Source organism: Petaurus breviceps, unplaced genomic scaffold (genome assembly GCF_028583685.1).
Source record: "Petaurus breviceps papuanus isolate PSGF00001 unplaced genomic scaffold, PetGlider_PUasm1.0 38, whole genome shotgun sequence".
Lineage (NCBI taxonomy): Eukaryota > Metazoa > Chordata > Mammalia > Diprotodontia > Petauridae > Petaurus > Petaurus breviceps.
Genome location: NW_027186304.1, coordinates 63,231,689 through 63,256,402, shown reverse-complemented (window position 1 = coordinate 63,256,402; position 24,714 = coordinate 63,231,689). Strand labels below are relative to the sequence as shown.

Sequence of the window (24,714 nt, the reverse complement as noted above, 5' to 3'; positions counted from 1 at the left end):
CTCTCTCTCTCTCTCTCTCTCTCTCTCTCTCTCTCTCTCTCTCTCCTCTCTCTCTCTCCCTTTCCTTCTCCCTCTCTATTGTTCTTCTTTCACAAAACCTTAAACCCAGTTTACTCTGAAGTTCATATTTTGGGCCACAATAGGTACCTGCCTAAGCTCCAGTCGATGGCTATATTTTGGGCTCTCCTGGCTTAGACTGAATGTCAGTGGTAACTGTTTCTCTTTGGAACAGCAACCCCTGAGGGTCTTCCCCTCCCAGCTTGATTTTTGTTTGTTTTCTTTTTTTTCTAATTAAAGAGGGCCCCTAGACTCACTTCTCAAAGAGGCCTATTCACTGAATGGGCATTACCTCACTCTAAGTGAATACATGAAAAGGCATAAAAGGGCCAGGGTCTCCCATTGCATCCTGGGTCATCTCCAGTCATCCTGATGAATATCTGGTAGTCACTAGATTCAGGTGGCTCTGGAGGAGAAAGTGAGGCTGGTGACCTTGCACATCCCTCCCTCACTAAAATCAAAGTCAACTGCAAGTCATGTCATCATTTCCCTGATGCCAGGATCCTCTTTGAAAATGAAGGACAAACATACAATATTCATTATTTTATTAATTGTTAACCAATCAGAGTTGATGGCCACCCTCTAGAACACCCACTTTTCCATGGGCATATAAGCCATGAGCCCACAACCATGACTGTCTTCGGCATTCAATAGTGTCTCTGACCTCTTTTATTATTAAATGCTAGTATTATTAATAAAATGATTACTTATCCAGAAACTATGTCTCTTGAAATTTTTAAATGTCACAGTCTCTACTGAAAGAATGCTCCCAGGCCAGCCATGTCTCTTTCTTCTCCAGACTTCCTCTACCATGACCCCATGCCCAGTATACCTTTGTCTCTCCTCCTTTTTTATCTTAATTTCTTATGTTGGCTTTCCCCATTAGTTCTTTCAGTTTCCTCAGCTAATGTTGCTGCTATTCAATCATTTCAGTCATATGTGAGTGACTCTTTGTGATCCTTTCTGGGGTTTTCTTGACAAAGATATTGGAATGGTTTTCCATTTTCTTCTCTAACTCATTTTATAGGTGAAGAAAATGAGGCAAGCATGGTTAAGTGACTTGCCCAGGGTCACACAGTTACTAAGTGTCTGAGACCAGATTTGAACTCAAGAAAATGAATCTTCCTGACTTCACACACCATCCTGCTGCCCTTCCTCAACTATAAATGGAGATAATAATAGCACCTACCTTGCAGTGTTGTTGTAAGGATCAAATGAGATATTTGTTAAAAAAAAAAAAATCCTTACTACAGTGTCTGGTATATAGCAGGCACTTAGTAAATGTTCTTTTTCCTTCCCCCTCCCACTAGAATGTCCCTTGTCCTGCTCCAGAATCTAGAAATAAATAGAATAAATTAAGGTAAAGTAAAATCCCTATCAGTAGCTGCAACTGGTGGTCAGTGTTCTGGGGAGTAGCTCAAAGTAAATTGGGAGTTTGCTTCCGTGTCAGACACCATCCACATGATAACACATCAATTTTCCCCAGTTTAGACACAAAAACATTCTCAGTGCTGCTTCCCTGGTGGTGTTTGGCTTATGGAGAGAAGGTAGGTATATCCACATAGAGGGGAAAGTTCAGACTGTCAAACAGCATCATCAAGTTAAAGAATGTATGGTGAAACCTTCTGTGGGACAAGAGAGGGCAGAGACAATCTGCTGGTATGATTTTTTAAAATGTGTGTGTGTGTGTGTGTGTAACAATATAAGGAAGGCAAGATTTATACTAGGACTAGGTTATTTATAACAGAGACCTTCCAATGAAAAGAAGAATCAGTCACTTTTATATCTCTGATACACCATTTGTAAAATGCTTTTCTTACAACAATACAATGAGGTAGGTAGTGGAAGATTATTCCCAGAAGAACAATTCCCAGAGAAACCAAAGCTTAGAGAAGTTGATTAACTTGCTGGAGGTCAAAGAGCTAAGTGATAGAACCAGGACTTGGCCCCAGGTTTCAGACTCCAAGTTCAATGCTCTTTGCAATATGCTTAAATGATACATTCTATCTCCGTTTTTTTAGGTGAAAGAAGATAATTTTGAAAATTATTATTACTTTGACTTGTTTGGATTTTTGCTTGTTTATTTGTTCTGATCAAAGCAGGGGCAATGAGAACGTAGTCATAAAAGAGTATCCGTCAGGGAACTGCTTCGGAGATGGGATCTAGATGGCTGACTGACCAAAAATACTACTGTGGTGGTAGCAATGAGGTCTGGTCTGTTGAAAGGATTCAAGTTTGGGAAAGTCAGGAATTCTGGATGATGCTGGCAGCGTCTTGCCTGCTAAGATGAGAACAAAGCAATCTCAAGCAGTTTGTAAAAGACCTACCGCTTAGAATAGTAGGCAGACTTGCCAAGGCCAGTGAAAGCTGTAATTGTGGTTTTTCATTTGGTTTTTTTCCCCAAATGTAGATACAAAGAAAGAAAGAGTCATTTTACATGTACTCAGTAACACACTGTCCTTCCCCACAGAACATAAGTTCTTTGAGGTTAGGAACCATTTTTATGCTTTGCTTTTCTTTGTACCCCAGCATCTAATGCAGGGCTTCAAACACAGTAAGTGCTTGCTAAATGCCTATTCATTAAAATAGATAAGCAACATGGTTCGTATCACCCTACTGGTAATATGCTATTTAAATAAAGCTAATATTATTTTATGATGGCAATACTTACCTATTACAAGACAATGACCATTGCTATGATTAAAACCTGGTCTCAACAGTTTTCTTTAGTCAAGTGAACTTCTCTTGTAGAGTCCTGAGTTAAAGAATCTTCCATGGTATGTTTGCTTTGCCCCAAGTATTTGAAACCACACTAGATTCTATTTTGCACTCACATAGCAACTCTGAAAAGGTAAGTTCGTTGTTGAGTCGTTTTTCAGCTGTGTCCAACTCTTCATGACCCCATTTGGGGTTTTCTTGGCAAAGTTAGGGGGCATAGTTTGCTCTTTCCTTCTTCAGCTCATTTTACTGATGAGAAAACTGAGGCAAACAGGGTTAAGTGACTTGCCCAGGGTCACAAAGCTAATAGGTATCTGAGGCCAGATTTGAACTCAGGAAGATGAGTCTTCCTGACTTCAGGTTTGGCAATCTATCCATTGTGCCACCTAGTTGGCCCAAGAGGTAGGTTTGCTGTATGACATATTAGGTAATTCTCACATATGCAGCCTCTACCCAGTTCAGGCTTTTTTTTTTATCTCTTGCTTAAGCTACTGCAATAGCCTTCTAATTGGTCTCCCTCTCACAAGTCCCTCCCTACTATAATATATACTCTATTCAGTCAACTGCCAAAGTAATTTTAGTAAAATGCAGATCTAGACATTTCACTCCACAGCTTTATAAACTCTAGGAGTTCCTTCAGACCCTCTAGAACCAAAGATTACCTCCTCCCCCCTCCACATGTGAAGCTTCCCCTCTTCACAACCTGGACCCTTCCTATCTTTGCAATCTTCTTGAAAATTACTCTTCACCCACTCAGTGGTTCAGGCCTACTGGCTTGATGCTCCTTACACATCATGTTATACCCGCTCTCTGTGCCTTTTGCCCTGGCTATCCACCATGCCTGGAATACACCCCCCTCTCCACTTCTGCCTTTGAGAATTCTTGGCTTTCCTTATGACTCAGCTCCAGGGTCACCTTCTGCAGGAGGATTTTTTCAGGTTCCCTCTTCTCCAGCTGCCAGTACCACCTCCTCTAAGGTTACCTTCCATCTACTCTGAATATGGTCTTTAGGTGCCTCTTTCTATAGATGTTGTTTCCCCCATTAGGATATAAAATCTTTGAAGCCAAATATCATTTTTCCCTTTCATCCCCAGCACTGAGCACAGTGCCTAGTATACAGTAAGTGCTTAGTAAATGCTTGTTGATTGACAGATACAAACTTTTATCATTTAGAGGAAAAGGTTGAGACCCTGTGGTCTTAATAGAAGGATCTATTGGTCTGATTATTTGTTATGAAATTGGCATTACCCATTTTTGTACCATGAAACATTTTGACTCTTTTTGTCCTAGAACCTCCTATGATGACCATTCATTTGTTCTTTCTTCTTAAAATTCCTCTTCCTAGACTTAAGAACTTGTGCAGGTAACAACTAGTCTCTCTGCTCAGTTTCTTCATCTAGAAAATGAATGTTAGATCATATATTATATGAGTTTCCATCTGACTTTAACAATCCGTGGAGGGGGGTGGCTAGGTGGCACAGTGAATAGAGAGCCAGCCCTGGAGTCAGGAGGACCTGAGTTCAAATCTGACCTCAGACACTTAACACATTTACTAGCTGTATGACCTTGGGCAAGTCACTTAACCCCAATTGCCTAGGCTTCTCCCCTCCAAAAAAAGGCAAAAACAAACAAAAAAAAAGATCTGTGGAGGGATAGAAGGTTGACAAGGATTTTTGGCCAAAAACAATAAAATTCTGACTTCATTTTTTTTCACTAATTAGCCCTTTCTGTCTACTCTAAGGAACTATGTGGTCACTCTCGGGCTCATTTTCCTCACCTTTGTGATCATGGGAAGGCATTCAATCTCTCTAAACTTTAGTTTTAATCTGGAAAGTGAATTAATAGTACTTATATTATTTAATACAGGACATTTAGGGGATACAGTAGAGAGAGTTCTGGTCTTAGAGTTAGGGAGACATCTTCTTCCTGAGTTCAAATCTGGACTCAGGCACTTACTAACTGTGTGACCCTGGGCAAGTCATTTAACCTGTCTGCCTCAGTTTCCTCATTTATAAAATGAGCTGCAGAAGAAAATGGCAAACCACTCCAATATCTCTTCCAAGAAAACCCCAGATGGGGTCAAGAAGAGTCAGACATGACAGGTATGTAAAGGAAGTGCTTTGTAAACTTTAAAGCCGTATATGCATGTGAATTATAAATATTATTATTAACCTTCGGTATCTTAAAGTGAGAGGAAGGCAGGCCATAGGTGATATAGATAGATGTGAGGGTGCGTGTGTATATATACATACACATCCATATATATGTATGTATGTGTGTAGGTACATGTGTCTATATATGTATGTAGATATAGATATGTGTGTATATCATTGAATCTGTATCTTCCACCATTGGGGAATATAAATATAAATAGTATTCATTAGTCAAGTGAGACTTATAAAAGAACATGGGCAAAGGTAATGTGGAATGTGATCATCAACTGTCTTTTGAGCTTGGAATTGCTGGTGCAATAGAGCCAGAAGGGAGAAACCCTCTTTCTGCCACTTCTGCAGGCATTGTTTTTAAAGTGATCAGACATAGAAGGCATGAGTGAAAAAGTACTACTAAAGATATATTCATATGGGGACCCTGACAGCCTGCATTTGTTGAATATGAAGAGAGAACTAAATGTTCATACTCATTTATTTAAAAGGATGCAGCTGTGGTTAGAAATAAGAAGGCCTAAACTTTAGCAGGTGACTGAGTAAATCGTTTAATGTCTCAGCATTTCATTTCCTATTCCTAGGAAATGGAAGTAATTATTATTGCTATCAGATAGTACATGTCTTTGAGATTGTGAAAGAGGATTCACTTGTATAAAATCTTTAAAACCATAACTTGGCACAACCCAGCATAGAAGTGCTAATCACTGAACGGCACAAATTAAACATCTGTTTTCATTGTCTTAGAAGTTCCCACTATGTAACAAAGAAACTCCTACACTGACGTGCACATCAAAGGAAGCAATGTAGTGCGATGAAAAGACCACCAGATCTGGTATTGGAGAACCTTGGTTCAAATCTTAACCTATCACAAGATACTTTTGTAGTCATTTAACATCTTTGAACCTCAGTTTCCTCATTTGTAAAAGGAGAGAGTTGGACTCGATGTCTTAGTTCCCTTCCAGCTTCTGATGCTATGAGACTGTATTTTGATGATTGCTAACCAGAAATATGTTAGAGAGTGAAAACAGTGGTATTGTGTTATTACAAAGTTAAAACCATGGGGCAGAACAGTAAGGGAAACCTGGGTATAAAAATAAGAATGGTAAAGAGTCCATAGAATTTAATTAGAAGGCCCAAAGGAGTCCTTGGTGGAAGCAGTTTAGTTATCGCTGTCCTTAAATAACACCCCTGAAATCTATAAAAGGAATTAAGGAACTCAGAGAAGCTTTTTAAACTTTACATTCAAATTAAGAGGGTAAAAGATTCTATAAGACTAAACAGTGCCTTTTCCCTAAATGTTTCCTTTCAAATGAAAAAAAAAATGCAACCACTATCAATTTTGCAACAAAAATTTGTTGGGAGTTGTTCTATAGAAAGAACAATTGAATAAATTTTTGTACATCAAAGCATACAAACACACTTTAAAAATCTGACCCCCCGATTTTTCCCCTAAATAACTGAATTTATATAACACTGCTAATTAGTCCATATCTATCCATCCAGAAGGCTGGTTGTCCTTCAGAACAGTTATTCCCTTCTTGCCTCCTGCAGTCCTCATATCTGAGATGAGCTCCTAGAAGTGGGGAAGTACTTCAAATCCCCTAGGGTATCCAGCAGTAGGGCTGAGCTAGTCTCCTCTCACTGAATGGCTATAGACTATATAGACAACATCCTATGGGAAGCCTATTTGCTCTCTGTAGTTATTTTTTCACTACTCAAATTAACTCCTTGCTCAAATTAAAATAACACATATACTTATCTAATTACTTATTGTATTCCCTCAACAGAATTTTGAAAAAGACAGACACTACATGTGGCTTTTGGAGGGGAGGGAGGGGTTCTCAGTCTTCTTTTTACCTGCAGTACCTTAGTATGGTGCTTGGTACATAATAGGTATTTCAAAACATGCTTATTGAATTCAATTACATTGATTTGATGATGTTCGAACTTTTATCACTTCTAGTTTAATTGAATCAAGAAAAAAGATTATACTCAGCTTCTGAAACTAATTTTATAACTTCAGAATACCCCAAGGAAGCCTGGATGCACTCTGACATAAAGTTGCTACTGCTGTCTCTTTAAAATCTATTTTCACCTAAATGTAGTTTCCTGCAGAAGCTTTTCCTATCTATCAAAAATGACATTAGCCTAAACAAAACATTTCTCAAGTCTCTTTTTTTTTCCTAAAGAATATCTCACTAGGGTAAGAACAGATTCATAAAAGCAATTGTAAAGAAACAAAGAATGAGTTTTTTAAGTATCTTGAGGCGTTCCCAAAACACCCAATTAAACACCATTTCTCAAGACAAGGAGAGTTTCAGGTAAGACTTACAAATAATAATTGATGCATTTGTGATCCCCTTTCATATATATATATATGTGTGTGTGTGTGTATATGTCTGTGTGTGTCTGCGTATGTATGTATACATGTCTGTGTATGTATGTGTGTGTGTATAAAGTTGAGAATTGGATGGAACATTAAGATTCAATGATCAACACTGTTCAAAGGCATGTGCAAATTGGTTGATTGTGTTCATGCTCATTTTGCAGGCAAGGAAATATAGGTCTGAGGATGTTGTTATTATGTGCCCAGTGTCACTGGCTAAGTTACTGCCAGAATCAAGATTAATATTCACATCTTCTGAACTTCTGGTCCAGTGCTCAGCACACTGACTCTCACTGCCTCTCAGAATCATAATGAGTCTCCTTTCACTAACATCAATTTGAAAAGAAGGACCACCTGTGGAGGTTTCTTTGTTACTGGAAGTGAATTAAAATTTAACTGTTCAAGGGGATTATCAGCATAGAAAACTGCAGATTTCTCCTTAACTGTGGTAGATAATATTTGCTGAGAGCTGTCACTTTTTGCCAATAAAAGCACTGAATCAGCTCAACAAAGAAAGATGCTCCATGAAATCACAAGGAAGTTGTATATCCTTCAGATTAATTAAACTGTCACTCTTTAACGATGCTCTATTTTTATCTATACAATGTATTGGTGGATATTAAGAGATTATCCAGGCAAATAGCCCACTCACTTTAGGGACATTTCCTCAAACATGTTCCTATAAAGTTCCCTGACATTTAGTTTTATAACTATAATGTGGGAATAAGACACCCCCACATCTGCCTCATGATAAAGCCCTTTACAAAATCAGTCAGCAAGCAATAATTGATCCCTACTATGTGCCATGAAGTATGCAGTAAAACCATAAAGTGGCCTATTTTATTCAACCTCCATAAAATCACTAGCATTCATTCAGGCCCTCATAATTCTTAATTTATATTATTGTAAAAGTCTCCTAATTGTTCTCCCTGCTTCTGGCCATACAAAACTATGGCCTCTCTAATCCATCCTTCACACTGCTGCCAAATTAACATTTCTTAGATTCATATCTGCCCATGTCACTCCTCCACTCAAAATATCTTAATCTTGTTTCCTCTAGAGTAAAATACAAAGTCCTCTTTTGGCATTTAATGTTTGGCATTTAGAGTTCCCCAGAATCTGGCCCTTACCCTCCTCTCCAGGCATATTTCATATTATTCCCTTAGTATATTCTGTATTCCAGCCAAACTGGATTACTAGCTGATGTCCAAACATGACTTGTCATCTGTCATCTCTGTTCCTTTGCAAAGGCTGTCACACATGCCAAGAATATATTCCCTTCTCATCCCTGCTTCTTGGAATCCTTAGATTCCAATGTCTCAATGCCACCTCCTATAGGAGGTACTTTCCTGAGCACCCCAAATGTTAATACTCTCTTCCTTTTCCATTTTTTTTAAGATGAGGCCTTTGATTTTATCTAAATAGGTAGCTTCCAATAAGGAGCTCCTTCTCCTGATGCAGTTGGCATCTATCCTCCAACATACAGTCTTAAAGTTTTGCCTCAAGTGCTAAGAGGTTAAATGATTTTCCTAGGGTCCTGTAACCAGTAGATGCCAGAGGTGGGTGAACCTTGAACTCACATTTTTCTGTCTCCACAATCAACTTTCTGTCCAATTCACCACAATGACTCTCAAGCACCGTCATATTTGTGTTGACTTAGTTGTGTATATGTTGTATCCCCCCAGAAGAATGTAAATTCATTTACAGAAGGCACTGTTTCATTTTGTCTTTGTATCTCCAGTGCCTTACATCTGAAATGTAGTAATTAAATGTGCTGAATTTTATATAGCTATTGTTAAACAGAATCTCTCATATATGTTGCTGTGCTATATTAGGTACTCTTGGAAAAAAACATGCACAGACACATATAGATGAATACTGAAAAATAATTATACAGGTCATACATATATAGTATATATATGCATATACATAACTATATATACACATATATTTCTGTGTAAAGTTTTCATTTAACATTTCATTCCATTGAAATAAAGTATTTTATTTTTAATATTTCTGTTCCCATTTTTGTTCTCTTTATTATCATTTCACATAATAAAAGCATCATTATTGGTCTTCTCAGGTATTGTCTAAGTCAGATTTGGGGGGGAAGTCCATAATTCAGATTCTGTAATAAATTTAACTATTTATTAGGTAATTTAATGGCACTTAGTAGCTGTGTAACAGCATGGGCAAACTATTTACCTTCTTCCTGTCTCAGTTTCTTCATTTGGAAAATGGGAGTAGGGATGGCAAGGTGGAGCAGTGAATAGAGCACCAGCCATTGAATCAGGAGGACCTGAGTTCAAATCTGGCCTCAGACACTTAACACTTGCTAACCTTGTGACCTTGGGCAAGTCACAACCTTAATTGCCCTCGAAAAAACAAAAACACAAAACATAGAAAATGGGGATAATAAGAGCACCATTTTCCAGGGCTAATATTTGTAAACAATGGGTTAATGTTTCTAAAAGTGCTTTGAAAACCTTACAGTACTATACAAATGCTAGATATTAATGCTATCACCACACTAGTATAATGGTTGACTAATTCAAGTAACTGATTCCCTAAATAAGGTAAATGCATTGTTAAGTCCACTCTACCCCCTATTTCAGATATAGAAGGTAAAAATACAGGGATGATTTTTGAAGAAACAGAAACCATACTGAAAATTAAAAAGCCCTTAATAGTGCCTTTACTGTCATGTATTTACCATCTTGCCAGAATTTCCAAAAAAATTGCCTCCTGTTAGTTCTTTCAATATTAATTCTTCAGAATCCAGTTTATGCTCCATAAGTGGGAAAAAAAAGAGCACATTTCCCTTTTTTCCTGCTTTCCATTTGAAAACCCTTATGTTCTGTGTGAACTAGTTTTTATTTTTTTTCTTTTCCTTTCTCTGATCAACAGAAGACATATTTAATGGATTTGCCCTTCTCTGTTTTGAGTTATACTAGTCATAATTGTGATTTTACTTCCAGAACAGAAATTTCCCGTTCTTCCTGACTGAATTAATTTTCTCAGGGGCAGGATGACCAAAGACACATAGGTTTCAGATGACATTTTCTGACTATCCTGGGACTCAAGGACGTCTATAATCTGGCTTCAACTAATTTTCCAGCTTTATTTCCCATCATACTCCTTAAAAACATTGTATGGGCCAGCCAGACTGGACTATGTTCTAGCCATTCCTGAGCTTATCCAACCTTCTTCTGGTTCTAGGCATTTCTTCCTGGAATGTATTTCTTCCTTACCTCTGCCTATTGAAATACTTCTCTTCAAGACTCAGCTTAGCTACCATTTCCACCATGAAAATGTCCCAGCTGAAAATTATTTTTCCCTCTTTACAATTTCCCATAGTGCTTTGTTTGGATTTCTCCTTCGTACTTCTCTCCAGCCTATAACATAGCATCTTTCACAAATAAAGTGCTTCACTTGTTGTCTTTACTTTGTGTACGTTGTCTCAGCAGAATGCAAACTTCTTGACGGAAAGGACTTTTTCCCTTTTTTCTTTGCATCCCTAATGCCTACTATAGTACCTGGCATACAGTGGATGCTTCATAACATTTGTTCAATGACCAATTGATTGAGGTATAGGGATCAGCATAAGCAAGATGTTAAGGCAGGAAAAATTGAGGCACTTTCCAAAGGTGGGAAATGTCTGTGAGAACAGACATTAAGCCAGTTTGGCTGGAATGTAGCATTTGTAGAAGACAGTGATGTTAGATAGGTCTAGAAAGCTAGGATAACATTGTAGCCTTGAATGCCAGGCAAAGGAGTTCAAATGCAGAGGAAGAACAAAAACCTTCATCGGGGAGGCAATGGAGGGTGTTGGAGCCTGTGGTTTTCTCAGTGAAGAGAATTTCCCAGTATGGAAATTTCCTTTACCAGTGTAGATTTCCTTTACCAATGTAGATTTGATAATCAATCAGTAAATATTTATTAAGCCCTTCCTATTGCCAGGCACTGTGCTAGGCTCTGGGAATAAAAATAAAACGAATGCCTACTTGAATCGGGATTATATTCTAACAAGTGTTATTATTCTAACAAGTGTTAGAATATAACTTTGTTCAGTTTTACTGAGAATTGCTTAAGGACACTGAGGAATGACTTGCCTAAGTGATTTGGGTGGGCCATTTAATGTGTGTCAGAGGTAAGACTTGAATCCAGATCTTCTTGGCTTTCAGGTTTGCCCTCTATCCACTAGATGGGGCTATCCCTTCAGACCCCTGGCTAATGAAGATTGTGTATATTGACCATTCAGTTCCTATTCAAGTTACTCATCTAAGCCATAGATATTGAAAAAAAACCCAAAAATGCATTTTATAAATTAACAAATGAGTTTGTGGTCAGATAAATTAATGATACAGCCTCTCTAGTAACCAAAATTCTTGAAAGAAATTAATTTGTCCAGATTAAGCCAACCCTTGGTTCAAGATCTTTCCTTGCTTATCAAATAGTGTCAACCACAACATCGACATAATATTGATAACCTTTGAAAAATAAGCTTGTAGCTTGTAGCAGCAAGCACCCCAAGCTTCCTCAGGGTTTGCTGCCACCACAGGTTCTTGGATCTGCTTTGATAAAGGAAAGCAACTCAAAATGGGTTAATAAGCTTACTTTAATTAGTCAAACATATATCGTTTATCTAGTTCAGGGGGAAAAGGTCAGCACCCTGAACTTCAGAATACACAGACAGAATTATCAAGACAGAAACAGATCAAGTAGACAGATTTCCAAACTGTCCAACCATTACATCCATACCCAGTCAACATCTGGGTTTCAACATCTGGGTTTTTTCAAAGCCGGAGGGGGGGGGGCCCTCCGGACAACGGCTTCCCAGAATCCATATCAAATCACAGAACATTTCTCAAAGTGAGCCCCCAAAACAAAGCTACACATCAGGGCTTATATAGCCTTCTCCTGGCTCAGAGAATGTAACAACCTTATTGACTCACTGGCCAATCAAGAAGTATCTACTGAAAAACAAGCCTCCCACCCCAGGCTCCAGGTGCACTTTAGCCTAGGGGCAGGGAAGATCTTCAAAATTTACATTCCCATTACATAGCTGCAGAACCAATTAGCCTTTCAAAACAGTTGTCCATCAGCTGACTTCCATTCACTCTACTTACTTTTTGCAAGCAGCTCCCTCTCAGTCTTCCCATCATCTTGGTATTCATCCAGCCATCTGTGTGGACAGGAGTAAATCAATTAATGGGATAAAATGATTGAAATGTAATGTATTTCTATGAAAGGAAAATGTATTTTAAGCTCTATTGTAGCCTGAATTTTTTTAAAAATAAAAACTCTTAAGAATTAAAACCATGGGGGCAGTTAAGTGGCACAGTTAGTAGAGCACTGGCCCCAGAGTCAGGAGGACCTGAGTTCAAATCCTGCCTGGAACACTTAACACGTACTAGCTATGTGACCTTGGGCAAGTCACTTAACCCCAATTGCCCTAACTTCCCCCTTCCAAAAAGACCAAAACAAACAAACAAACAAAAAAAGAATTAAAACCACACCAAACCATTCTTAAGAATCCAGTCTTTTAACTCAAACTTCATCCAAAACGTTAGGGTCTTAGACTGGCTAGTCCAAAATATGGGTTTTATTAAGAATGCCCTGAAGCCTGATTAAAAACATAAAGAAACTCATGTCAATTGGAATTTCCTCTCTTGAGTTAATCTATCTATAAGAGCAGCTTTAGTCCTGTCATCATGCTATGCTCTCTCAAAAGAAGAAATGTAGAAAGAAACAGAAAGACTGAGTTTTCAGTTGTATCTCTACCACTTTCCAGCCATGAGATCAAGTACAAGTTGATTAACCTGAGTCTCTTTTACTATCCATAAAAAAGAAACAATAGCACTCCTATTACCTACCTCATAGAGTTGTGAGTAAATGCTTTGTAAACCATAAAGTGCTGCAGATTTACAATATAAGCCTTGTGCCTGTGTTTTTAAAGATTTTCTAGTCCCCATCAGACTCTCCCAAGAGGAACCAGTTTTGACTATAGCCTGGATGATAAACTCTACTATTTGATGATCAGCTTATCTAAGTGCAGAGAGGCCATTAGGAGGCTTACTTTTTTTTTTTTCTTTTGCTATGGAGAGCCATTATCATATTTAGAATTAAGAAATCAGGCATGCAACCACCAGTGTGTTGACAGATTATAATAAAAATGTAGACTTAATTTTGAATTTTTTAAGGTCTTCAGAAACTCCATTTATTTTAATTAAAAGAAAAGTTCAAAAAACACAAAAGCTATTAAATGGAGCAGATATCAAAAATCACTCTCCTCCATGTAAAATTGACTTATTGCTAAAGAAGAAAAGCTTCTTTTTCTATAACAAAGTCTAGTTGTCAGGTCAATTCTTTGAAGAATCCACTGTCTTATTTAAATAAGAATCATTAAATAATAAATCATTCTTAGAAAGATTTTATAAAATCAAGTGATATTAATGAAAACAACCAATATCAAATTAAATCTTTCATTCATTCGCTCAACAATTTTTTTTTTTAATGCACTTGATATGTTCCAGGTATATATAGCTCCGGGAATATATAGACACACACAAAATAGTTCCTGTCTTCAGGGAGTTTACATTCTATTGGTGGGAAATAACATGTACATTGAAAATTAAATGCAAAGCATATACAAAGTAATCTCTGGGGAGGAGGACATTAGCAACTCAGGCAATCAATCAACATCATGCTTATTTTTTGGATAGAATAAAGATACTTGGTAGAATTTGTTTTTTAAAAAAGATTTCATTAAAAGAAAGTACTGTCAAAATCATGGGAGATTTTCTCAAATTTTAAAGATTTTCATTGCCTGTTAAAGAAATTTTCATACAAGATGCTACTTATGCCAGTTAATGTCTGCCTCAAAAAAAAAAGTTCTTGAGACACATAGCTTTAACAAGGATAGAAAAAAGGAAAGATCAATTTGAATAAAGAAAATCCTATAAACTTCTCCTCCTCCTCAGTCACATGATCTAAAATTGAATGATAAAGCACTGTGTTTGCTAGTTTACAAGTAAAACTGCATTGAGATTACCATAGATTATATAAAAGGCAGTTAGATGGCCCCGTAGATGGAGTGATGGACCTGAAGTCAGGAAGATTCATCTTCCTAAATTCAAATCTGACCTCAGACATTTATTAACTTTGTGACCTGGGCAAGTCACTTAACCCTATTTTCCTCACTTTCCTCATCTGTAAAATGAGTTGGAGAAGAAAATGGCAAACCACTCCAGTATCTTTGCTAAGGAAACTCCAAAAGGGGTCACAAAAAGCCATACATAACTGGAAAGACTTAGCAATGACAACAACATAGATTATCTAATTCTATTAAAAAATTTAGGACTACATGAGAACAGGGTGTTCATAGGAAAAAGTTTAAATATTAAGCTATGCAGAACCCTTTTCCTGATGATATTGCTTTCCCAAGTTTGTCACTGTGTCATTGCCATCTAAAACTGCCAGCAGTATTGGACTTACTATAATTTGATAATAAAAATTAATATACAATATGTAAAAAAATAAATATTATTTGATATTTTTAGCAATTTTTGAAAATTAAGACTAGCATTAAAAAAACCTTTGTATTTCCCCATTATTTTATCAATAGTATTTTATAAGTTTTAAAACATGTGCTAAGACAGAGCAAAATACCAAATTAGATTGCATAATCTAGACTGCACCAAGTCTGAGTTCAGATAATAGTTAATAGCTATGAAAGAACATTTTAAAATATCAGTAATTGCATAAATTGATGCAAAGTGAAGTGAGCAGAACCAGAAGAACATTGCACACAGTAACAGCAATATTGTACAATATTAAACACTGAATGACTTAGATAGTCTAAGAAACACAATGATCTAAGATAGGACTTATGATGAAAAATGCTATCTACCTCCAGACAAAGAACTAAAGGAATCCGAATACATATCAAAGCATACTTATTTTATGCTTTATTTTTTTTTGTATTTTGTCTGTTTTCTTTCACAAAATAACTAATATGAAAATATGCTTTGCATGACTGTACGTGGATAACCTATATAAAATTGCTTGCCTTCTTAAGGAGGGAACAAGGGAGTAAGAGAACTTGGAGCTCAAAAATTTTTTAAATAAATGTTAAAAATTGTTTTTACATGTAATTGGAAAACATAAAATATTTTTAAAACTTAAAAACAATCAATTGCCTGGATATTTCTAAATATCTCTCCGTTTGGTAGCAAATATCTCAGTATCCAAGGGAAATTCTTTAACTCTTAACTGGGAATATGGGCATTGTTTTTCACAAATCTCTAAAACCTAAAATTTTCTTCCATGAGAATACATTGTTATATTTATACATCTCAGAGACTTTAAAATATTTTAAACAAATAAAGTCACAAGTTGTTATTGTTTGTACTTTGTTTTGAAAAGGATCCATGACATCACAGGGTGGTGCGTTGACTCCTGAGTGAATTAGGCATAAGTGAAGCTGAGTTGCACAGTCATCAGCCTCACTCTTCCTTCCAGAATCATCAAAGTTCAGTGGCAAGACAAAAGTCAAGTTGACTGGCAATGGCCTGGGATGCAGTAGATGACCTCGGTATCTTCAATGTCTAACCAAACTCTAAGCATTCCACAGTAACCACTTCGTCTTCCTCCATGATCATTGGAACTAATTACTCTCATCTGCCCATTCTACTGGAGGAAGTCTTCACATGCTTGGGTTTGAGGCCCATCAGTTAGACTCAATCTAGTTTAGCCCATCTGCTGAGATGTTTTTATTGGCCTGTGACTGCTGCCCATTCTACAGCTTCTTGGAGCCACAGAGAAGAGCTGGGTGAGAGGCAGAAACCCAAGATGGATGAGTAGCCCTGAAAGGGGGTCATCAAGTCCTCACACCCAGAGATGCTAGTCCTCCCTAAGAGCCCTCTATATCCCAAAGGCACCAGTACTCTTAAACAAATACACAAAAACCCCAAATGCTCTCCACACAGTAGAGGCTTAAGGTATTGAGTAATGTTAATAAATCTGGTACAATTTCAAAAGAATATTGGGGGTGGGGGTGAAGAACAGACAAAAAAAGAGCTCAACCCATTACTCAGGCCAAATTTTCAAAGGAAAGGATTTTTTTGTAAGACCACAATGATACAAAATTTACCTGCTTATCAACAAATATTTCATATATGCTTATCAACACATTTCACTAGTATACACATACATATATACATACATATGTATATATACACATACACATATATGTATATATAATTTCCTGCCAATTATATGTTAAAATAATTTTTAACATTTAGAATTTTTAAAAAGTTTTTAGTTCCAAATTCTATCCCTCCTCCCCTCTCTCCTTCCATGAAATGGTAAGCAATCAGATATATATTATACATGTGCAATAACATAAAACATTTCCATGTTAATAATTTTGTACAAGAAGATTCAAATAAAAGAAAAAGAACAAATGAAAGAAAGTAAAAAATAGCATGCTTTAGTCTGTATTCAAACAGCATTAGTTCTTTCTCTAGAGGTAAATAATATGCTGAGTCCCTTACTGTATTGCTGAGAACAGCTAAGTTATCCATCGTTCTTCTTTGAACCATATTGCTATTACTGTATATAATGTTTTCCTGGTTCTGTTCACTTCACTTTTCATTAGTTAATATAAGTCTTTGCAGGTTTTTCTGAAATCATCCTGCTTGTCCTTTCTTACAGCACAATAATATTGCAATCATATACCACAATTTGTTTAGCCATTTCCCAATTGATGGGCATCCCTTCAATTTCCAATTCTCAGTCACCACAAAAAGAGCTGCCATAAATATTTTTTGTACAAGTAGGTTCTCCCCTGCCCTTTTTTGATGTATTTGGAGTATATAACTAGCAGTGGTATTGCAGGATCAAAGGGTATGCACAATAACCAGTATTTATCAAGTGACACAACGTAAAACATTTTGTTATAAATTTGGGGGAATTGAGGTGGAAATAGACATAGTCCACACACAGAACTGCAAAAGTGATTTAGGATTGTAGAATTTAGGGCTGAAAGGAACTTTAGAGTTCTGTAGTTGAAAAGCTTCCTTCTGTAAAGGAACAAATTCTGAGCCCCAGAAATTTAATAGCTTGTCCAGAGTTGTGCAAGGAGTGAATAGCAAAGCTAGGATTGAAACACAAGTCTTCTGACTCCAAATTCAGTATTCTTTTCACTACACCATAGTGCCAGTAGTGAACAAAAAGTGACTCCTGATAGGAAACAAAAGCTATACCTTTCTAAGGTGTTTAATCACCAGATCCTCACACATTCTGGAGGAAGAATTGGGGGTGGAGGGAGGGAGGGAGTGGCCAGGCAGTGAGAGAGACAGATTAGATGATTGATAGACAGATGATAGATAGATAGATAGATAGATAGATAGATAGATAGATAGATAGATAGATAGATAGATAGATAGATGGATAGATAGATAGGAAGGGTAGGTATTATCATCTTCTGAGAAAAATGAGTTACAGTGTGATTAATTGATGAACTCGAGTTCTGAAGGATAAAACAGCAAATAGAACCCCGCTCTCCTAACTTCAAGAGCATTACTCTTGCCTCCACAATCCTAGGCCTCTTAGGGGATGCATTTGATAGTGTGTTATCCAGGGGAGAACTCTTCATTAGAAAAGTTCCCTGGAGGAGCTAGACTTAAAACTGTTATTTTAAGGAAAAGAGGGCTGCAGTCTGGCTGATGGGGAGTAGAAAGTTTTCCATACATTTGGTATAAATTGCACAAAGGAACAGAGGAAAGACTATGTTCAAGGGAAATGTAGGGGGAGGGTCATGGAAGGGAAGGGACATTTATTTCGTGTCTACAACATGCTAGGAACTGTGTTAAGTGCTTTACAAACACTGCCTCCTTTGATCCTCACACCAATCCTTTGAATTAGGTGCTATTATTATCTACATTTTACATTCTCTCCATATCCTCACATTTAAGGAGACTGAGGCAGACAGAGGTTAAGTAACACAACTAGTGAGTGTCAGAGGCTGGATTTGAATTTCAGTCTTCCTAACTCCAAGCCCAGGTTTGTATCCCCTATGCTTCCTGGAATCTGACTGTCAATTAAACCTAGAGAGGAAAGTTAGGGACAGCTTTTGTAGGACCTTGAATGTTCATCTGTAGAAATAAAGATAACCACTCTATGATGGTGAGAGATAGTGTAGCATGATTAGATTAGCAGTGTGAGGCCACATGGTTTAGTGAACTGGATATCCGGCCTTTCATTCAGAAGACTGTAGCACCAATGCAATAATTACAGCACCCATGATAACAATAAAGACTATGACTGAAATGCCCATGGCCTCATATACTAAGCCACTGTATGTAACAAGTTTGGAAATTACTGAATTCTTCCTGAACACCTACGTGCTTAGCCAGGAGCCCCTCTCTTGTGAGAAACAGACCTGGCCATACTTCCTGATAAGATGTCAGAATGATCCTGGACATCTGGGTCTCACAATAAATCAGGGCAAGGACTATACAACTGTCCAGACCAAGGCCTGGCTACAAGGGATGTGCTTATCTACCATTGTCAGACTTACCTACCATTGTCAGACTAACTTTATTTCCCACAAGACTAACTTTGTTTCCCACACCTATTTTTGGTGGTTTTTGACTTAAACATTCCCCCTTTCCCTATGGTCAGGGCAGCTCTCCTAAGGTTCCTTGGGAGACTGTCTCTGGCCAACTTAATAAAATGATGCTAATTAATTGACTGGGCTTGGGTTCTTTTATCTCTACGTGTCCGTTACACCGGTCATTACATTGACTATAAATATCGCATGACATTTGATTGCAAAATATAACAGATTCTCCAGGTAAAAAATTGAAACATTTATTTAGATAGTAGAAAATCAAGTCCTCAAACCAGTAAGCCGATTCCATCATAGTACCAAAGATATTCAGAAGCCATAACACTGCAAGCCACAGCATTCTTCAACCTTCCCACAAACTAATACAAGATCAATATCTACTCACAAACCTCTCTATCTCCTTGCCTGAGCGTCGTCTTTCCCCCACTGTCTCACTAGCTCTGCCTACCAGCTTTCTGTGAGCTCTGCTTCCCTTCAGCAAAATCCTCCCACCACAGGCTCCATGTGACTACATTCAGCCTGTTAGGGCGTAGAGTTTATCTTCACAGCAGGGAAGCTTCCTGTGGGCTCTGCTCTACCCTTCAGCAAATTCCCTCCATCACAGGCTCCATGTGATTACATTCAACCTTTTAGGGGGCAGAGTTTACTTTCAAAGCAGGGGAAGTCTTCAAATGCCCCCCTAGATCTATTAAGGGGTGGGGAAGATCTTCAAATCTCCATTCCCATTCCAAAGACCTAATTTGATCCTAGATCTGCATTCCACTGACTATTTGGCTTTAGGCAAGCTACATAAACTCTCCAGGTTTTGGTTTCCTTATTTATAAAATGAGGATAATGAGACTTAGACCACACAGCATGTAGTACAATTTGGAGTGGAGAAAGAAAAACAAAAAAGGTTAAATTAATTCACATAAGCTAATGAAATTCTGGAAAATATATTTGGCAGACTAGAAACTTGAGAGAAGAGAAAAGGAGGAGTCAAGAGACTCAAGAGTTATGGTAAAGGAATTAGTCAGATTTAGTAAATGACAAAGATGTAAAAAGAAATTACCCTGAAATCAGGGATCAGACAGAAGATCTTGGGATAGTAGCAATGCCCAGGATTAGTGAAAATTGTAAAAAAGAATTTTATCAAGAAATTACATACCTGTCACATGAAAACAGGATCTCTTGATCCTCTTCTTCCTCTTTAAATTTAATAATTATCTTCTCAAGAAACCATCCATTGCCTGGATTAAATTGACAAAGGAGAATAACTTCACTTTTGAAGTCTTTGGCAAGAGGTACACCAAAATCTACATTTCAATTTCCTCTATAAAATCTGCATTTTTCATTATAAAATTTCCACTAAAAATCAATTAATAAAAGTTAATTGATGAAATATGCTAAGATGTTCAACAGGATAAGGTAATATAAACATTTCAAATCATACCAAAACAGAAACTAGAGCATGAACTGGTACAAGTGACTTCTGCAATTATTACTCATGGAAAAGGGTTCAAGATGTAGAGAATCATAACTTTTAATGTCATATATAACTTTAAGAGACAGCATGGTACAACAGATAGAGAACTTCCTACAACATTGGAAGATCTGTATTCAAGCACCTCCTTTGACACATGCTGGTTATATGATCCTGGGCAAGTCAATGAACCTCTCTCTCACTGCTCTAAGATGAGATCTATTAGTAGAGGAAGTTCCTCAACGAGCTTTCTTCATCGGTGATATCAGATTCAGGTAGAAATGGAGATCACTAAACTATTCATAGTTGTCCTGTGGGCAACACATTGATTTGGAAAACCACATATTAACATTATTTGCATTCAATTCAATTCAATAACCATTTGTTAAATGATTACTATGTGCCAGGCATTCTGATAAAAACTCTAGATACAAAATGAGCAAAAGACAGTCCCTGCCCTCAAGAAGGTTACAATCTATTGTATTTTTATTGATTGCTAACTATTTCAATCTATTGTGATTTATTACAGTAGATTCTATTAAAATCAACTGTAGCACAAGCAATTGTAGTTTAATTGATGTTCTTGGAATGTTGTCCAGCATTCTTCACATCTGGCACATCTGCTATACAACAATAAAATCACAGATCTGGTCCTCTCTCTTCCACCCACCTCCCCCCCCCCCACAAGAAGGGGATCTTAGAAATTACCTAAGTACTCCCTTAAGGTTTTCAGAAGGCTTCCTTCACCATAGCCCTGTAAGGCAGGTAGTGCAAGTACCTGCCTCATTTTACAGATGAGGGAACTGAGGCTAAGGTTAAGAGAGAAAGGTTAAGCAATTTGCCCATCATCATATATGCATAGTAGGCATATGAGTAGAATTTGAACTCAGGTCTCCAGACTCCAAGACCCACATTTATCCACTATTCCACTCTTTCCTTTGTCTCAGAATTCAGAATTGGTCAACCTTATAATTTTATAGAAGAGGACACTGAGCCTGAATAAAGTGACTTGCCTAAGGTCATGGAAGCAGAACGTAGCAGAGTAGTGATTTAAATCCAGGTCCTTTGATCTTAATGTCAGTGCTTTCCCTATACTATTATACTCCATTTTGTTTAAGCAAAGGCTGATACTTTTCAATATATTGTTAGAATCTTGAGTCAGATTTTCTCTGTCCCTCAACTTCTCCATAGAAGTTGTATTAACTTTGCTTGGACACCAAGGCTGCAAAGAAGTACTTTTTCGTGCACGAAAGTAATAATTGAGATTGGATACAGGCCAAAAAAACAAACAAACTTTTTTGAAGAATTTCACATTCTGAAAATTTATTTCACTTTTCAAATGAAACTTCTTTAAAATGAAATTATTCCTGGAAGTCAAATTTCCAATTTGAAATAACCTGAATATAAAATAGAGGCATAGCCTCCCTATAATGAATTTGTATGGGAATTTGAAAAGTGAATAATGTTCTTTGGATCTCAGTGGATTGGTAGAATCAGTAGGGTTTTGTCAGATGGTTGGGAAGCTTGAGGTAGAAAGGAATGGGGAGAATTGAACCACATTTTCAGGGAAAAGAAAAGTAAATAGCTTATATTTACACATCACTTATTCTTTCTCTATCAAACAGCACATGATCAAATTTTTTATTTGGTTGATGGATTTTGTTTCAAATAAAGGTTGTTAAAGGCAAGGATTTTCAGCTGTTTAGAATTCATCAGAATCACTCCAAATACTATTACTACTATATAGTGAATAGTATTACTATTATATAGTGAACATACTAGAGTGGGGTAAATGGAGAACTGGTTTTAAGGGTTATCTCCTGGAACACACCTACAAAATATGGAAGTAATTATCATAGGGACTACTCAATTTAACACATATAAAAACTAGGTAAGAGCTTTTTGCATTCTTAAAAAGAAAGAGGAAATAGTAAAATAACTAATGCACAAGGGCTACTAACAGTACTGAATAGTAGATACATCTGTCTCATCTCCCTCCTTTCCTGAACCTCTATTCTCCCTTTGAGCATTTTCTTGTTCTATAATATCATCATGTTGCCCATCCCAAGTTTCCATAGTTCACAAGTGTAGCAGCAAGCACCCCAAGCATCCTCAGGGTTTGCTGCCAACACAGGTTCTTGGATCTGCTTTGATACAGGAAAGCAATTCAAAATGGGTTAACAAGCTTACTTTAATCAGTCAAACATATATCATTTACCTCATTCAGGGGAAAAAGGTCAGCACCCCAAACTTCAAAGTATACAGGCAGAATTATCAAGACAGAAACAGATCAAGTAGACAGCTTTCCAAACTGTCCAGCCATTACATCCATACCAAATCACCACCTGGGTTTCAACATCTGGGTTTTTCAAAGCTGGGGGGCTCTGGAAAAGAGCTTCCCAGAATCCATATCAAATCACAGAACACTTCTCAAAGTGAGCCCCAAAACAAAGCTACACATCAGGGCTTATACAGCCTTCTCCTGGCTCAGAGAATGTAACAACCTTATTGACTCACTGGCCAAGCAAGTAGTATCTACTGAAAAACAAGCCTCCCAGCCCAGGCTCCAGGTGCACTTTAGCTTAGGGGCAGGGAAGATCTTCAAATTTACATTCCGATTACAAGTGAATCTACTTTCTTCCAAAATGGGTCATGCTCACAAATTACCTTCTTTTTCCTACCTACCCACCACACAAACTCCCACTCCCTCAGTTTAGAAAGTGTCATAAAGAAAATGATTTTGGCATGGTGGGACAAAAATCACTAAACTTGTCATATGGAGGCCTGGCTTTGAGTTACAGTTCTAAAAGTGAGAAAATGGGTGGTCTTACCAGGTGCTAAAATGGATAGAGTGCCATATCTGGAGTCAGGAAGACTGGAGTTCAAATCCAGTCTCAGACATTAGCTGTGTGATCCTGATGGGGTACCTGGGGTCTAGATCAGTTTGTGAAACCAACTTGTAAAACCAGTCTGTTCAGTTGTAACTGCAATTTGTCCGTTCCCATTCTTGAGCTCTGCCCCTTCCCCCTATCCCACACTCTGCCTAGGCAACACCCTGTGACCCCTTTGTTCTTACTTAATCTCTTCATTTCTTCTCAGGCCTGGCCCACACCCTCCTTTGTCCTTGCCTTTTGTCTCCTCAGCCTGGTCCAAATCTTATCTAAACTATCTATTCACATGTTCCTCTTGGTCAGCTCTGACCTTTGTCTATGCACTGAGGCCCCTCCCGTCTGGTCAGCCCTGACAATGGCAGCCCTACCCTTTAAAGGTAAAAGCATGTACCCCTCTCACTCGAAGGTCCCCTAAAGGACTCTTACCTGCTTCTCATGGAAGCGCAACAATAAACTTCTACAACTCTCACTCCAATTAAGCCTGAGACCTTGAATTCTTTCCAGAAGCTATTGCAGGTTTTCTGGTCTTAGATTAGATCAGAATTCCTGCTGAACCTATTGGGATTCCTTCCCTCATCAATCCTGGGCAAGTCACTTAATCCTGTTTGCCTTAAGCTTCCTCATCAATAAAATTAGTTGGAGAGTGAAATGGCAAAGCGCTCCAGTATCTTTGCCAAGAAAACTCTAAATGGGTTCATAAAGAGTAAGAGATGACCAAAATAAATGAACAGCAGTGATCTTGGGAAGTTACTAAAGCTTAACACCTTCATTTTAGTCACCTGAGCTAATCTGAGTCTCAGAAAAAGTAAATGACTTGCCAAGGTCAAGTAGCTAGTAAGAGTCAAAGCTGGGACTTGTACCCCAGGATTCTGACTCCACACCTAGAGCTTCTCTCAATACACCAACTTCTATCCTGGGTTTTTAGGTCTCTGGGAACTATCATCCTAAACTGCCTATTAAGAGTGGAATTTTGAGCCCTAGTTAGCAAGAGCACTTATAAGGTATGATTTACTTGTCTATACATACAATGTCCTCATTTTAAACATCGTCTAAGGTTATCTTCTAGCTGTATAATCCCAACCTTTTAAGATTCTGATTAAAAAATTAATTCTAAAACACAATGGCTAAATTTAAGTACAGATTGGGTTTTCATTTTCTTCTCGTGGAAAGACGTTATTGAACATTAACAGAAAGGGCTCTTCTAGAGTTGTAAAACTTTTCCTTAGAAAGCCTTTAAAATGTATCACTATTTTGAATGTTGAATTGAAAGTTGTGCCCTTCACAAGCAGATCAATGGAAATATAAAGAGTAATATTGTATTGAAGTCTTTCGATTCTTTTCTTTGAATTTAAATATCCTGTTTAGTATTGTGAAGGATGTGCAAAGTGTCTTTGCCTTTA

At 37.5% G+C, this 24,714-nt stretch overlaps 1 protein-coding gene across 1 annotated transcript in view; it reads right to left on the bottom strand.

Annotated features, from left to right (window-relative positions):
* LOC138170116 (lipoxygenase homology domain-containing protein 1-like) overlaps positions 1 to 24,714 on the bottom strand; it is a 657,842-nt gene that overhangs the window by 290,060 nt on the left and 343,068 nt on the right. The window contains exons 28-29 of the mRNA XM_069099511.1: positions 20,109 to 20,190; positions 12,456 to 12,511 (exon numbers count right to left, since the gene is read on the bottom strand). Of these exons, the coding sequence (XP_068955612.1) occupies positions 12,456 to 12,511; positions 20,109 to 20,190 (138 nt within the window). The remainder of the gene's footprint in view (positions 1 to 12,455; positions 12,512 to 20,108; positions 20,191 to 24,714) is intronic.